Genomic DNA, 14,096 nt, shown 5'->3' with positions numbered 1-14,096 from the left:
AACACTATTTCGGTTGGACACATTGTTTCACCCAATGGTGCCGGTTTCTTCATTGATTCACCCAGAAATTCTCCTTAAGAGTAATACAAAAACTATTTCAAATGGTTGGACCACCTGATATGAGGAGAGTACTGAACTTCCCAGAAGTGGTCCTGGTAGGAGGAGATCCCAACCTAAGACAGATGGTGCAATGTTGAGTTAAAAATATAAAAACTTTGGCCTTTGGGAGCACCGTTAGGCTCTTGCGTCGTCTCATCGGAGTGTTAAAGCGTCCAACAATTTCTACGGTAACAAAAACGGTCTGCAATACCTTGATATATAATAGAACTATCAATTACAGCCTAAAGGTCTCCACGAAGGTGCAAGGGGATATGAAATGGCGACATTTTCCACCAAGTAGACAAATTCAAGGTTAAACTTCTGTTTAAAATAATATCTTTTGTGAGCAAAGAAACGAAGTCAAGGTTAACAAAACAATGGCTCTGAATGTGAAAAATTAGTAACTTAGGGCCATGATAATGAATTTTTTATTTTGTGCATCATGAAGCAATTGCAAGGACGGCAAAAGTCTGAGTCAAGTCTACCCATCAATATTCATTCTGCTCAACCATCAAAAGGGTGGGGAAGTGGGGGTGGGTCAGGGGTGGACTTAACTAAGACTTTTGAGTGTATTGCTAATTGCATGAAGTCAAGAAAAACTTTAGGTTCATTTAGAAATTTATAATTGTGTTTGGATTGAGCTTGGAAGTGAAAGCATGGAGATGGAGAGCAACCTTATGATGAAGAATCAGAAGCTGGAAGCCTTTGATATTCTCAGAAAAGCTCTTGTAATCTCTGCCAGAAACACCAACTTCTTCATCTTCACAATTCTCACCTCCCTTCCTCTCTTCTGTTTCTTGGTTTACTATGAATCTGTTCTCCAAAAATTCCTAGTTCAAATCTCAGAAATTCTAAAACAACCCCTTGATGACCTCGACTATGTTTGGATCATACCATTTGATACAACCAGAAAAATGAACAAAGAGTATACTGATGGGTTCATTCATCTGGGTCTTCTCTATCTGGTGCCTCTCCATCTCCTAGAGCTCAGCACCGTGCTCGTGGTTGTTGATTTGGCATCAAAGATGTACACAGAAGAGAGACCATTGATGACTCTCAAGGAGATGCTACATATACCCTTAGACAAAACAAGACTGAAGGGCACTTTTATAACATATCTCTATTTTCTTGTCTTCTCAACTTGTGCTTTACTTGGATTGATATGGTTAGCAACAACATACTTTGTTTTATTCAAAGGCGCAATGTATGATTTGTTCTTTGCTGTATGGTGTGGGCCATCATTTGCAGCATTGCTAACAATTTATTTGGCATGGAGTGCTGTGTGGAATGGGAGTCTTGTGATTTCAGTGTTGGAGGGGACATATGGCATCAAGGCATTTGCTCTAGCAATATATTTTAGCAGTGGGAGTGAGTGGAGAGGGATTCTTTTGATGCTTATGTTCTTTGCTTGGGAAGTAAGTTTAAGGTTGCCTTGCATCTATATCGGCTGCTATGGAAGAGGGATTAACTATATTGGTGTTGTTGCTCAGATTAGCTTGTTCTGCTTTGGGAATGTGGTGAAATGGGTCACCTGCACGATATATTTCCGCGATTGCAAGAACCGGGCTTTAGAGAAGAGGTTGATGATGAAGGGTACAACAGGTGAAAGCTGTGGATGAAAAACAGCTTGTGCATATATGTGATCATGATTATCAGAAACTCCAGATTACAATTATGAACTGCAGCAAGTTCAGCATCAATTTCCACATTATGCAGACTAACTACGTCTTCTAGCTCAACTTGTAATGTTTTTTTTCCTGAATTTTTCCTGAAAAGTTTATCATGTAAAAGTTTAATTGACCAAGTTTCATATGAATTTGGAATGATCTTAAGCAGATATTTATCTATATCTGCTGTTGTCTTGCATACCTCTATGTGGTGAATGCCATTGGGAGACTGAATAAACTTGTGGTCAGATTTGCACTCACCTAGTTTGGAGTATAATCTTTATTTTGGTGGTCAATATAATCAGTAAATAAAATGCAGATAGCTTTATTGAAAATATGTACAATATATATTTCGAACTTGTAATTGTAATCGTTTGTGGTTATGACAGTATATATATGTGGTGGGTGTTTTATTTATATTTTTATAGTTTGTGTAACGTTTACTATGTTGCTGAATGGGGACACATGACACTACAACTTGTTGAGATCACTTTCCTTCACAAAGAGTCCATGGAAGCCATAAGGCACCCGCCGGGGCAGCCTCACATCAGCCACAATATCAAGCCGAGGAGACTTGGCATCCATCACCAAGAAGCTTGATTCTCCTGCCTTCTCATCATGAACATACGTCACCAAGTACCCATCATCCTCATCCGCCTCCAGATTCTTGGGCTCTCTAGCCACGAAAAACGGCTCACCCCCATAGCACCCTGGCCCAAACATCCTGCTAGCCACTATACACTCCTTGTGCTCCACATTGGACACATCTAATTTCACCACCCCTGATATCTTAGGCATTGGATCACCCACAGCTGCATAAACATACTTGTTCTTCTTCCCCACATAAGCCGGATTGAACACAGCGAAGTCTAGATTTCTTGTGGAGATGGGTTGCCTTGACACAATCCCTGTCTTGAGATCAATCCTAACTTTCTCAACCGAAGCATGGATCAAATCCATTCTCTCCATTGTGTGCTCTGCTGACAAAATGTTTGGTGCCACCATCACTATAGCATCCTCTTCATCCCAAGCATTGATGGCATGTATGATGTTAAAACCAGGCACATCAAACCACCTCATCTCCGTTTCATCTTTAGCGTATCGCGGGATCACTCCGATTCTAGGCACCTTGGAAGGGTCCAAGCCAACAGGCGATGCTCCTTTGGTGATCATGTCAATTGGGTTCATGCCAATTTGTATGTCAACAAAGATGGCATATTTTTTTGTGATTGCAAAGTCGTGAAGGAACGATGGAGTGACCATAGAAAATATGGGCACGTCTGGCTGCTTTTTGCCGTTTGCATCAAACCGAAAGTATGTTAGAAATGGAGGCAAGGGGCCGTAGCGGAAGGCAAAGGCCTCCCCTGTTTCAGGGTCTATCTTTGGATGAGCAGTCATGCTCATGAAGAGCTTGCCATCAAAATCATGGCGTCCCAGAGTTTGGATATCTCCATTGGATGTCAAACGCAAAGAATAAGGGAGATCAGACTCGCCAAGCGCATAAAGTTGGTTGCCAAAGAAAGCCAAACTTGTGTTTGCAAGACCAATGCCATTAGCAGGATTGTACTGGCCTGTTACCAAAAGTATTGAAAATATTAAGAAAAGTCATATGGAAATTTCTATTCTAAAAAATTGTATTTATGACTCCGACTCCGACTCCGAGTTTATAATTGTTGGCATCTTATAAATTGAGTGAATTAATAAAACCATGGGGTTAGTTTGTAATTTTGCCAAATTGATTTAAATAGTATTAGTGAAAATTTTAGACTCTGCCTGTAAAGACGCGGGCAGCGGAGAGAGCGCCACGTGTGGCGGAGGCAGTGAGGCCGTTGAAGCCAGAGAAGACGTTGGGAAGAATAGGGTAGCCAGCATCACGCTCAATGGTGTATTTGTAGGTCTTGACATAGCGGCTGCAGAGCACAGCACGGCCTTTGGAGATCCTAACAGAGTGAAGCATGCCGTCTCCGTCAAACAGGTGGTAGGGCCCACGCGGAAGGTACTGCGGGTTCGGGCCATTGCGGATGTAGGCACCGTCGAGGCACGGCGGCAGGGAGCCCTGTATGATCTCACACTCGGTCGGAGGAAGCTCATCAACCGGAGCAAAGTTGTTGGAGAGGACGTGCTTTGGGTCCACAGAAGGGCGCAGTGGAGGGTCTATGAAGTTGTTTATGATGTCATCCAAAGCGTTGAAGATCACTGCAGGTAGCGTGGGATCTGTTCGTTTTTTTGCCGCAGAAAATGTTGAAGCATTGTTGTAATCGCGAGCTTTTGTTGTTAGTGGCGGGGATGGAGTTTTTGGAGGCTGTGGTGCTTTTGTGGAGGTGGGTTTTGAAGCTGGTGGTGGGCTTGATGGTCTTTCTTCAATTCTAACAGAGGAAATGCTGAACTTGGGGGTTGCTATGGCAGGAGAGAGAGAGAGATTTTGAGTGGGAAATGTGGATAGGAAAGAGGAAGAGAAGGCATCCATAATTCTGGTATCGCCCTTCACTGCAAAATGGGAAAGTAATTAACAAAAGAGAGAAAAAAGGTAGTGAGGTGTGGGATCAGTTGGTTGGAATAAATAAAGGCTTCATGTTGGTGTTGGGATATTTGCTTGCTGTGTGAGGACACACTCAAATAATTCTGGTTACAATCAGAACAGAGGAGGGGACCACATTCTGCAATATCTTCCTCTTCCCCAAATGGATGGTTCAGAATTTTCAATTCAAAAATTATATCTGGTAATCCTCGCTAGGTTGATGTTTCACCAAAATGCATTTATTGCAGAGGGGCACCCTTGTCACCTTCATCTTGCTCCTTTTCTAACCTCAATTTGTTTAGTATTTGGGTTAATATCTTTAGTATCAAGCTATCGGCAAGTGCTTTCTCTTTTAACTTTTTAAAACTCTCTCTCATGGAGAAGAGAGAGAGAGAGAGACCATGATGGCATAAATGGCTCTCTTCATAGAAATTGTCCCTTAAGGGACGCAAGGACTTCTTTCAAGGCTTGTTTTGTCTGTGTGGACCTGGTTTAAAGTTGTTATGCCTTTTCTTTTATCTTTTTTTTTTTTTTTTTCAATAATCGAAGAAAATCAGACACCTAAACTCTAAATTGAACGCTTGACCTATTTTAATACTAACCCGATACTCATATTAGGTTTGCCCTGTTTTGGGATCATTGAATTGGGATCAAAGCAACCTTAGGCGATATAATATATATTGTAAATTTGGGTTTTTTCCTTTAAATTCTTTTTTTTTTTAAACCTACAATCCATTCTTTTATTTTTCTATAAATTAAACCTAATTTTTATATGTAAAACTCGGTGACTAGAATTCATCTAAGTAAGTTATCTAATCAAGCTTAACATATTAAATGTTATATTTTTTGAATTCCTAAAATACCCCTAATTGCATTTTAACTTTTTCTTTTTTCCAACAAATTGTTTGTTGTCCAACGTCATAATGGTGTTTCAATTTTGCATAAGTTTTGTAGGTCAGTTTTATTTATTTATTTATTTTATATACAATTAAACTTGGTGTGTAATTAGTGTCGTATGGTTTTGAAATTGATTGGTTCCAATACACCTATTATGTTTTTTTTTTTAAAAAATACTATGATTGGTCATATTTTGTAAACGAAATATATAATTAAAACTTGGTTTGTTTTTCCAAATCTGACTACCTGATCATATTTTTGTTTTAATTTCATATTAATTGGTTAGTTATTTCCTTTAATTTTTATCAAAACTTTAAATTTAATAATTATTTTGGATGTGAAATTAATTTGTTTGAGGTACATTAATTTACTTACAAATAATGTACCTATATTTTTGTATACCTATTTTTTCTTATAAATAATGTACCTATTGTTATGATTTCAATAATGTACCTATTTTTTATATATAAATAATGTACCTGTCTACGTATATTTGCTTATAATGGATGGACCATATTCAATAATGAACCTATTTTTTCTTATAAATAATGTACCTATATTTTTGTGTATTAAACCTTGGATTTTGAACATTTTCTTAAAATATACCAATTTCAAATTGCAAATAACAAAAATAGTTGCCATGTGAAAATTAAAATAAGAATTCTTTAAAGCCACCCATGTTGCAATTGACCAAGGAAACCTCAACTCTCATCTTCTATGTCATTCAAAGCCACTTAAAATATATATGAAAAAGGAAAGCCACTTAAAATATGAAGAAGATATAGTGCATTCAATTTTGAGGGGCACTTGCATTTTGATCCTTTTATTATAATAATGTCGTTAGTATGTATCAAAATCAACCTACTATTTCTTTCACTATTTGGGTATAATCTCAATCTGTCACTGTTATATGGGGCACCTTCGTTAATGCTCTCACTTTATCTAAGCAAGCATTGGTTTTTTCTTTTCGGACGCTTTATTTATTTTAAGCAAATTGTCTCGTTGCTGAGATTTGCGTCTTCCCCATGCCTATTGCTATATCAATCAGCAGTAGGAGAAGGCCGCAATTCAATTCATTTATAACCATATATCAACTATCTACGACTCTACACACGACAATTTCCCCCAATTTCTCTTTGATTGAATCAATCACCTACATACTTTGCAAAAGATGACAGACAGAAATATGGTATGATTTTTTTTTTCTTTTTTAGGCGAGCGATGTTGGAGAAAGGGAAATCAAACATAAGATTTAGAATGCATAAATACATGTTCTTAACAACTAAGTTACAAGTCCTTTGTAGAATATGACTAACTATTCAGTTTAGTCACCCCTACAACAAAAAAAGACATAATAAAGGAAGCAAGCAAAATCAGACATTTACTATTCTCAGTCAATCACGATATAACACGCATTATAATTTTTCCATATAGCATAATTTGATTGATTGGAGACAGCAAAACTATGCTATCTCCATTGACACGAGTTTTTTTGCTCTCAAAGACTCATAGTTGAAAAATATGAAGCTTCTTTTCGTGTCGAATTGTGACCATGGATCATTTGCATCGATTGGATTCGCGTCCAATGAGCAAAGGCACAAATAAAGCCAAATCAGCTAACGGTGAAGGTAACATCAAGTCCAATCAATCAGTCTCAAATTATGAAACGACCGTCTCAACACGTTAATGAAAGACCCCTTAATTACCGAGGGGTAGTGTTTTTCTTTTTGATCAATACGAAACTTTCAATAACAGACCGGCGAGGGCCAGAACCACATACACCTGGGAATGTACAACCACCAGGGCAGCATAAGGAAACAAACAAGCTTAAATAAAAACAATCACAATATCTTCAATAGGACTGTTGTCCAGCATGGGTGACAGCAAGGCCCCAGACAAAGAAGACAAGTGAGGAGCAAAAGGACACCGAAATTTATGGGGTTCCAGGGAGGCCATCCATCGTAAGGATTCCGACCAGGGAGGGAGGGGGTTGAAGGTGTAGTGTCGGGAAATTCTAAAAAAGACTAAAGGAGAGAGAAATTTTTTAAAAGAAGCTAAAATGGATAAAATTACCCTTATTTATTTTTGGATTTATTAAGGAATTCTTTACATTTGCATGTCTTTAGTTTGAAAGTTAAGAGGTTTTTTTTTTTTTAAAAAAAAAACTTTTATTTTTTTTAAAAGTGAAATTTTTTTCTTTTACGACTAAAACCTAAATTCACTTAGTCGCTTTAACCAAGGCTGGAAGTCAGTATAAAAGAATTTATTTCGTTGGTGGGGATGCAAGAAGTGTCGCCAAATCTCTTTGGACTTTGGTTGGACTAACTCTCTGCTTCATTTGGAAGTGGTAATTCTTAAGCCCGCTATTTTGGGTCTCCATGGGCCAATTAGTTTGGGCTTTTTAGACCCATGGATATCTCTTGACTAGTGTTGGTTTAATTAATGACTAACAGGTATGGCATCATTATCAAATACCAACCAAGCCAATGACTTGATGCCCACCGGGTTTGACTTGAAGCCTAAGGGATTCTTCTCAATGCATTATGAATTTACCAGCGTCTTGTTCTCAAGTGAAGTCCTTTAATCAAATTCTCCCTGCTTCATTTGTAGCAACTTAAGGAGAAGAAGATCGTGGATATGGAAAGCAACCATACCATGCTGAAGCAAAAGCTAGGATTCTTTGATACATTCAAACAAGCACTGAGTTTAATCTACAACACTAACTACTTTATTCTACTCACCTTTCTCTCCTCTCTACCTCTCTTCTGCTTCTCAGTTTACTATGAGCTATTGCTCCAAAGAACCCTGGTTCAAATCTCAGAATTTGTAAGGCAACAACACCCTAGTAACTACCACCACAACTGGCAAACACTGCTCCATACGGCTGCCCGAATGACCGATAAATTTCCCAACAACTTGATTCGACTGGGATTTCTTTATGTGGTGCCTCTCCATCTCCTAGAGCTCTGCACTGCTTTTGTCACAGTCGATTTAGCATCGACGACACTCACAGAAGGAAAAAAAACAGCATCCAAAGCCAATTTTAGAGGCACTCTTGTCACATCCATCTGGGTTCTTTTCTTCTCAACTTGCACTCTACTTGGATCAGTATGGTTAGCATCAATCTACTATGTTATATTGAACAACTTGGGGTACAACTGTAAGCTGTATTTTGGAGTGTTATATAGGGCAGCTTGTATGGCACTGCTGGCAAAGTACTTAGAATGGAGGTCTATATGGAACATGGCCATAGTGGTTTCAATATTGGAGGATGCAAATGGAGCTAATGCATTGATACTATCTGCTCATCTAAGCAGAGGCAACGAGCGGCAAGGGCTTCTCATAACGCTTGTTTTCTCTGTTTTGGGGCTTGCTTTAAGGTGGTCAGGGCTCTATTTTGAATGCTATGAAAGAGGAAATGGGATTTTTGCTCAGGTTGGGCTTTTCTGCATGGTTAATGTGGTGAAGTGGGTCGTATATATGGTTTATTTTGACAACTGCAAAAAGCGGATTTTGAAGAAGAAAGTTGACATGGAAATGGGAAAAGTTGAGAGGAGTAATGTGAGGACAGAGAAAACAGAACCCGCTGATAATAATAGTTCAGATTGTAGAACACAACTAGAAACAGAGTAGGTTCCTAGAGGCGTTGCAAGCTTCATACATGCTCTTCTTCTCTTATCTCTCTGTTCAGGGCCTGTTATATAAACCACAGGTTTACAGGAAAACATGTACAGAACATTAAATGGAGGCAAAACTAGCTTGCTTATATTACTATCTTTGTAACTATCCATAAAGGAAGGACGATCTTTGAAAGCATCGTTGATGTCACTAAAGCTCTAACAATCCCAATTGGGACAAACTCTAGAACAGCAATTTAAATATCAATTATTCCATGGTTCATTGCTCTGGAAAAACTATTTCAACTAGGCCAAAAGCAGGTACTCAGCAATAGCTAATCTGCTCGTTGGATGCTACTGAAAATTTTCCTCAATTTGCTTTTGCATCAATCACCTTCTTTGCAAAAGATGGTAGACAGAAAGCAGCTGTGTGAATCTGAAAATGAGAGAAATAATTAAGTCCAACAGAAAAAAGGGGATAATATTGACAAGCTCACCCAAAAAAAAAAAAAGTCACCTCAGAGTTGTAAAATTTCAATGGTCTTGATTTTTGACTGTCATTTGCATCAATTGGATTCACAGGGTGCTTAAAATCCACAGCAGGTCCCTCGGTAGAACAAAGCATAAAACCAATCACCCCACTGAAGAAGTAAAAAGTAAAATCAGCAGAAAAGATAAGATCAGACAAATCAGACCACGTCACCAACATAGAAAAATAATTAACACTCTACTTTGTACAACACGATGCCAACTTGTCATAGTGGAAGACAATCAAATAATGGATGGCCGTGTAAGTGATGGAGTTACCACTTGCAGCAAAAAGAAAATAAAAAATTAAACTAATTTCAATAGTAAAAGAACAAAGAAAGCTAAATTCAGAAAAATATGGTGGTCTCTAAGTCACATGTTGCACTTCAGAAACCATTAGTTATGATAATTTACCAGCTAGTACATTGCAAAATGAGAAAATGCCACTATTAAACTTGTTATAAACACAAACGTGCAACCATGCAGACACATCCTTGTGGACCTGTGTATGCGTGTGTATGAGGGAGAGAGAGACAGAGGGAGAGGATGTAAAAGAGACTCAGAAAAGTGTATGCCTTGGATATGTAGGGACTGTAGTCCATGCGTAGTTGACGGAGCCTTTAAATATCTGGCGACAGTTGGCCACAATATCCTCAATGATGTGCATGTGAAGCCATATACTCTCTGCCTGTGTACACACGACTCCTCCTGGACGAAGAGCATTTGCTACTGTCTGAAAAAAGGGCTTCTCAAAAAGCTCTTGTGCAGGACCTAATAGAAAACAAACATCAAAACCAGTAAACTCACACATAATTCTCAGGTTCCTATTGGGAGCATGATGCATGTCATTTCTTATTAATACCTATTGGGTCAGAAGAGTCCACTATTACTGCATCATAAGTTCCTGCAGGAACAGCCTTCAAAAATGCAACTCCTACAATATCGAAAGAAAGTTTATGAGGATGCCATTTGCAAGAAGCGAAAAGAAAAGGCAAGAAAAACAGAAGAGGAACAAGCTGATCTTACCATCACCAACATGAAGTGTGACTCGTGGGTCCTCATATCCAACAGCTACGGCAGGGAAAAACTGCTTAGACACCTGGAATGGAGTAGGAAGAATCAACCCTTTATCATTTCATCCGATATTATTCAGAAGTCTTTAGTCCATTTGTGCATGTCAAATAAGAACCGCATAAAAACATGCATGTTCCAACCACATTGAATTCATTCTAGTATGATGTATTAGCTACTTTGAATAATTGATACAATAAAACCCAAGCAGAACAGACCCAAAGATATGATTGATATTACTTACATCAACCACCATCTTGTCAATCTCACATATATCTATCTGCTCAATAGAAGAATAGCGAGCCACTTCCCGCAGAACTCCACCATCTCCTCCACCGATAACCAAAACCTAAAGAATAACAATTTTGAAAGATAATTAAAGAACAACAAATCATAGAGAACAATACTAATGCACTTCACAGATCATGTTCTTAACAAAGGTTTGTGAACAATAAAAAACAGGGGACTGTCATGTCCGTGGGTACATAACTTTTTTGTATTGTTATGAAAAATGTCAAATCAGATTTCTAGTTAGTGCTTTAGCTTAAAAATAATAATATTAACCTTCACTGGGTTTGGAATTGAGCAGAGGGGAAGATGAGTAATCATTTCTTGATAGGCACATTCATCCCTTTCGGTTAGCTGAATCACCCCATCCAATACAAGAACCTTTCCATATGTTGATGACTGTAAGAAGAAATCATAGCATCAATTAAGATAATTTCTTCCTTTTCTCAATAGAAATAGATACTGGTTAAAAGTAACACTAACATCTTCTGAGAAATGTCAAATACCTGGAAGACCATCACATCCTGATAGTCAGACTTCCCTTGAAATAGAATCTTCTCTATCTTCAAGGAATGTGCCTCTCCTGCATAATATCATGTATAAATCAATTTCCACAAAGTATACAGCCTAGTTCTATAATCAGGCTGTCTACCAAACAATGGGAAGCTGCAATAACCAAACAACAAAGACTGAAAACATTCTTGTCTTCATTTGGACAGCACATCAAGGAAAAGCAACAAAGCCAATTATTAATCTTATGCTTCAAACATACAGTGCTTACAGGCAACACCATACACATTATTACTCCCACAAGCATAAATTATTCATTAAAGTAAAACTGCCGGTATCGTAACATGAAACCATATAATATCAACAGATCGAACTTCCAAGTGACCCAGTACCACTAGACATTTCAGCCTCAAGCAGTATGCATTGCGGTCCACACTTGATGACATACAAGAAAGCAAAGGAGGTTCCTCACTAACAATTATCACGTGGCATAGTCTTGGGTTTGGAATTTCAAAGAAGCTCATGGGAAACACAGCTTTTCATGGGAAAGAAACTCATAAACAACACTGAAAAATTGCAAATTGACATGAAATCCTAAGGTAGCTCTGGAAAAAGAAACCCATAATAAACTATGGAGACAAGACAAGCATCATGAACTGATATATGTGGTCCAAAATCTAATGAAAATGGAATAATGCAAGCATGTCACAGATAGCACACTACATGTATTCCCATATAATTTGCACAATTTATTATTTCAATCTAAACTGTTAATTCTGTACAAGAACTTGTTCCCATATAAATTACATAATCTATTAGTTTCATTCTAAACTGTTACTCTGTACAATAAACAAATCACAGGATTTCATTAGCAAGCATTAACCAATAACAGCCATACACATAAAGATTTAAAAATATATAAAAAAACCAACAACGAGTTCATAACATTCCTTGCTACAAATACACTATTTGGACGGCTTCGCAACTTTCCCACAATTTCTGAGCTGCCAAACACATGTCATAGCGAGAGGAAAACAAAAAGATGGGTAAGTAAAAGAAAACCAACCTGGCCACATTGGGCTAATCTCTGAAAACCACCCAGGAATAACAGCAGAAACACCATCAGCCTCTTTGCCAGTATCAGTCTCCACGGACACGGTTGAGGCCGCATAAACTCCGTTCTCTTCTTCTTCTCTGGACCTCTTCAATGGAAAATCAGCAGACCCCGCCACAATCTCTTCCGCCATAGCCAAACACTGAAGAAATGGAACCAAAAAAACCTAAAGAGACGATATGAATGACTGGGCCGCGAGCGAGCAAGCGGTTTAAAGACTCAGAGACAGAGACCACACAGTCTCGGCGTTGCTCGCTTTATACAAAAATTCCAGGAATATTATTATTGTTATTAATTCTCATTGATTATATTCACTAATTAAATATTATGAAATAAAGTTTGGTAATTAATTTGGTGAGGCACAAAAAGAATCTGATTGCTGCCTCTGCTTACTAGTGACGCGTTTGTTTGGCATTTGCTTTTTCTTTCTTACTTTCCGACTTTCCCTTTGTGACTGACTTTGATTCAACTATTATTATAACAATATAATTTTATTGTAATTTAATTATTTTTTGGAAGTACAGTATAAAATGATAAGGTTCTCAATTAGGGTTTGCTCAATTTGGCTTTTGTTTTTGTTGGATTTGGATACAAACAAATGTTCCAAAATATCATATCTTTGCTGTGCTTGATTCTAGAGCCAATAAGTGCCCCTCCTTTATGGGTATTTTACATATCTCGCCACTGATTTGTTATTTATTCCTTTTGGGGGTTTTTTTTTCTTTATTTATATTCGAATAATTTGATGTGGTCGGTGGCTTTGTATGGCATTTGGTGTGATTGAGGGGGTAGTATTTTCCTTTAGCTAACGGGGAACAAGCCACATTAAAGAGTGGGGCAGCAAAATCCAGTGGGATTACAAATTATAGATTTTCCTAACTTGTGAATTATGGTCCATTCACTAGTCAACTTTAGTCACAATGGATTGTGAATTGTTTGATGTGTGATTATTAGGATGACTTTAGACATAAAATTATTATACACGAGCATGAGGATCATAAAAAACATAGGGTTACAAGAGTAATTGTGTATTTATACGCCCCGGAATTTAAGAAAAAATTTAGAATTTGAAATACGTTAAAGTGGAAACGGAATACATTCTCCATTAAACTAAATATTACTAAAACAAATTAACATCAAATAGTATTTGTGGATTAAGATTAAACTGAGACTTTTGGCAGATGTGTGAAGTAGAAAATTATATGTATAAGTATAGACATGTAAATGAATCATATTTTTATCCGAAATTTGGTGTAATTAATAGAAGATGGATTGGACTTCTCAATCCGTGAATCCGATTACAATCCGAATCCTGTAATCCGATTATAAATGGATTCGAATATCGACTATAATTTATCTAATTCGATAATAATTCGATCCGACTTAGTATGAAGTATAATTTAGTTTTTCTATGCTTTATATTAATATTTTATATGTGTAAATGAGTCATTTTAATTTTATATGCACTAAGAATACATTTAAAACTCATTTTATGATAAAATTATCAAAATTTAATATAAAAAGTAGATAAATACAATAAAAGATCGACACTACTACTGAAATTTTGATTTTGTGCACATATCAAAATAAATCCAACTAATAAATATGAATTAATAGGTGCAATTTGATAGTCTGAATCTGATAATATATTTATAAATATATTCGGATTTAAACTAAGGTATATCCAATCCAAATATGATCTGTTTACAGATCTAATAGTATAGCTTTCCCAATTCCCATCGCCACCATTTTAATGAATAAAGTTAATTGCCTCGTGTGCAATATAA

The 14,096-nt window shown here is 37.2% G+C and overlaps 4 protein-coding genes across 4 annotated transcripts; 2 read left to right on the top strand and 2 right to left on the bottom strand.

Moving 5' to 3' along the window:
* Positions 1–755: 755 nt before the first annotated feature.
* LOC117616717 lies at positions 756–2,002 on the top strand. Its single transcript, XM_034346116.1, has one exon. The coding sequence runs from the start codon at positions 756–758 to the stop codon at positions 1,716–1,718; it is 963 nt and encodes a 320-aa protein (XP_034202007.1). The 3' UTR covers positions 1,719–2,002.
* A 65-nt stretch (positions 2,003–2,067) lies between these two features.
* On the bottom strand, positions 2,068–4,429 carry LOC117615268 (probable carotenoid cleavage dioxygenase 4, chloroplastic). Its single transcript, XM_034344322.1, has 2 exons — positions 3,540–4,429; positions 2,068–3,337 (listed from the first exon to the last, which is right to left on the bottom strand). Exons 1-2 carry the CDS (start codon positions 4,231–4,233, stop codon positions 2,238–2,240), a joined length of 1,794 nt encoding a protein of 597 aa, XP_034200213.1. The 5' UTR covers positions 4,234–4,429; the 3' UTR covers positions 2,068–2,237.
* A 3,644-nt stretch (positions 4,430–8,073) lies between these two features.
* On the top strand, positions 8,074–8,814 carry LOC117616707. The gene has a single exon (XM_034346105.1). The coding sequence runs from the start codon at positions 8,074–8,076 to the stop codon at positions 8,812–8,814; it is 741 nt and encodes a 246-aa protein (XP_034201996.1).
* Positions 8,815–8,823: 9 nt separating this feature from the next.
* Positions 8,824–12,587, bottom strand: LOC117629912 (spermidine synthase). Its single transcript, XM_034362581.1, has 9 exons — positions 12,262–12,587; positions 11,192–11,268; positions 10,962–11,084; positions 10,642–10,746; positions 10,353–10,425; positions 10,189–10,260; positions 9,902–10,097; positions 9,316–9,439; positions 8,824–9,234 (listed from the first exon to the last, which is right to left on the bottom strand). The coding sequence occupies exons 1-9, from the start codon at positions 12,440–12,442 to the stop codon at positions 9,169–9,171; spliced, it is 1,017 nt and encodes a 338-aa protein (XP_034218472.1). The 5' UTR covers positions 12,443–12,587; the 3' UTR covers positions 8,824–9,168.
* Positions 12,588–14,096: the final 1,509 nt, after the last annotated feature.

Source organism: Prunus dulcis, chromosome 1 (genome assembly GCF_902201215.1).
Source record: "Prunus dulcis chromosome 1, ALMONDv2, whole genome shotgun sequence".
Classification (NCBI taxonomy): Eukaryota; Viridiplantae; Streptophyta; class Magnoliopsida; order Rosales; family Rosaceae; genus Prunus; species Prunus dulcis.
The sequence above is the reverse complement of the archived record's forward strand: the minus strand, read 5'-3'. Positions and strand labels throughout refer to the sequence as shown.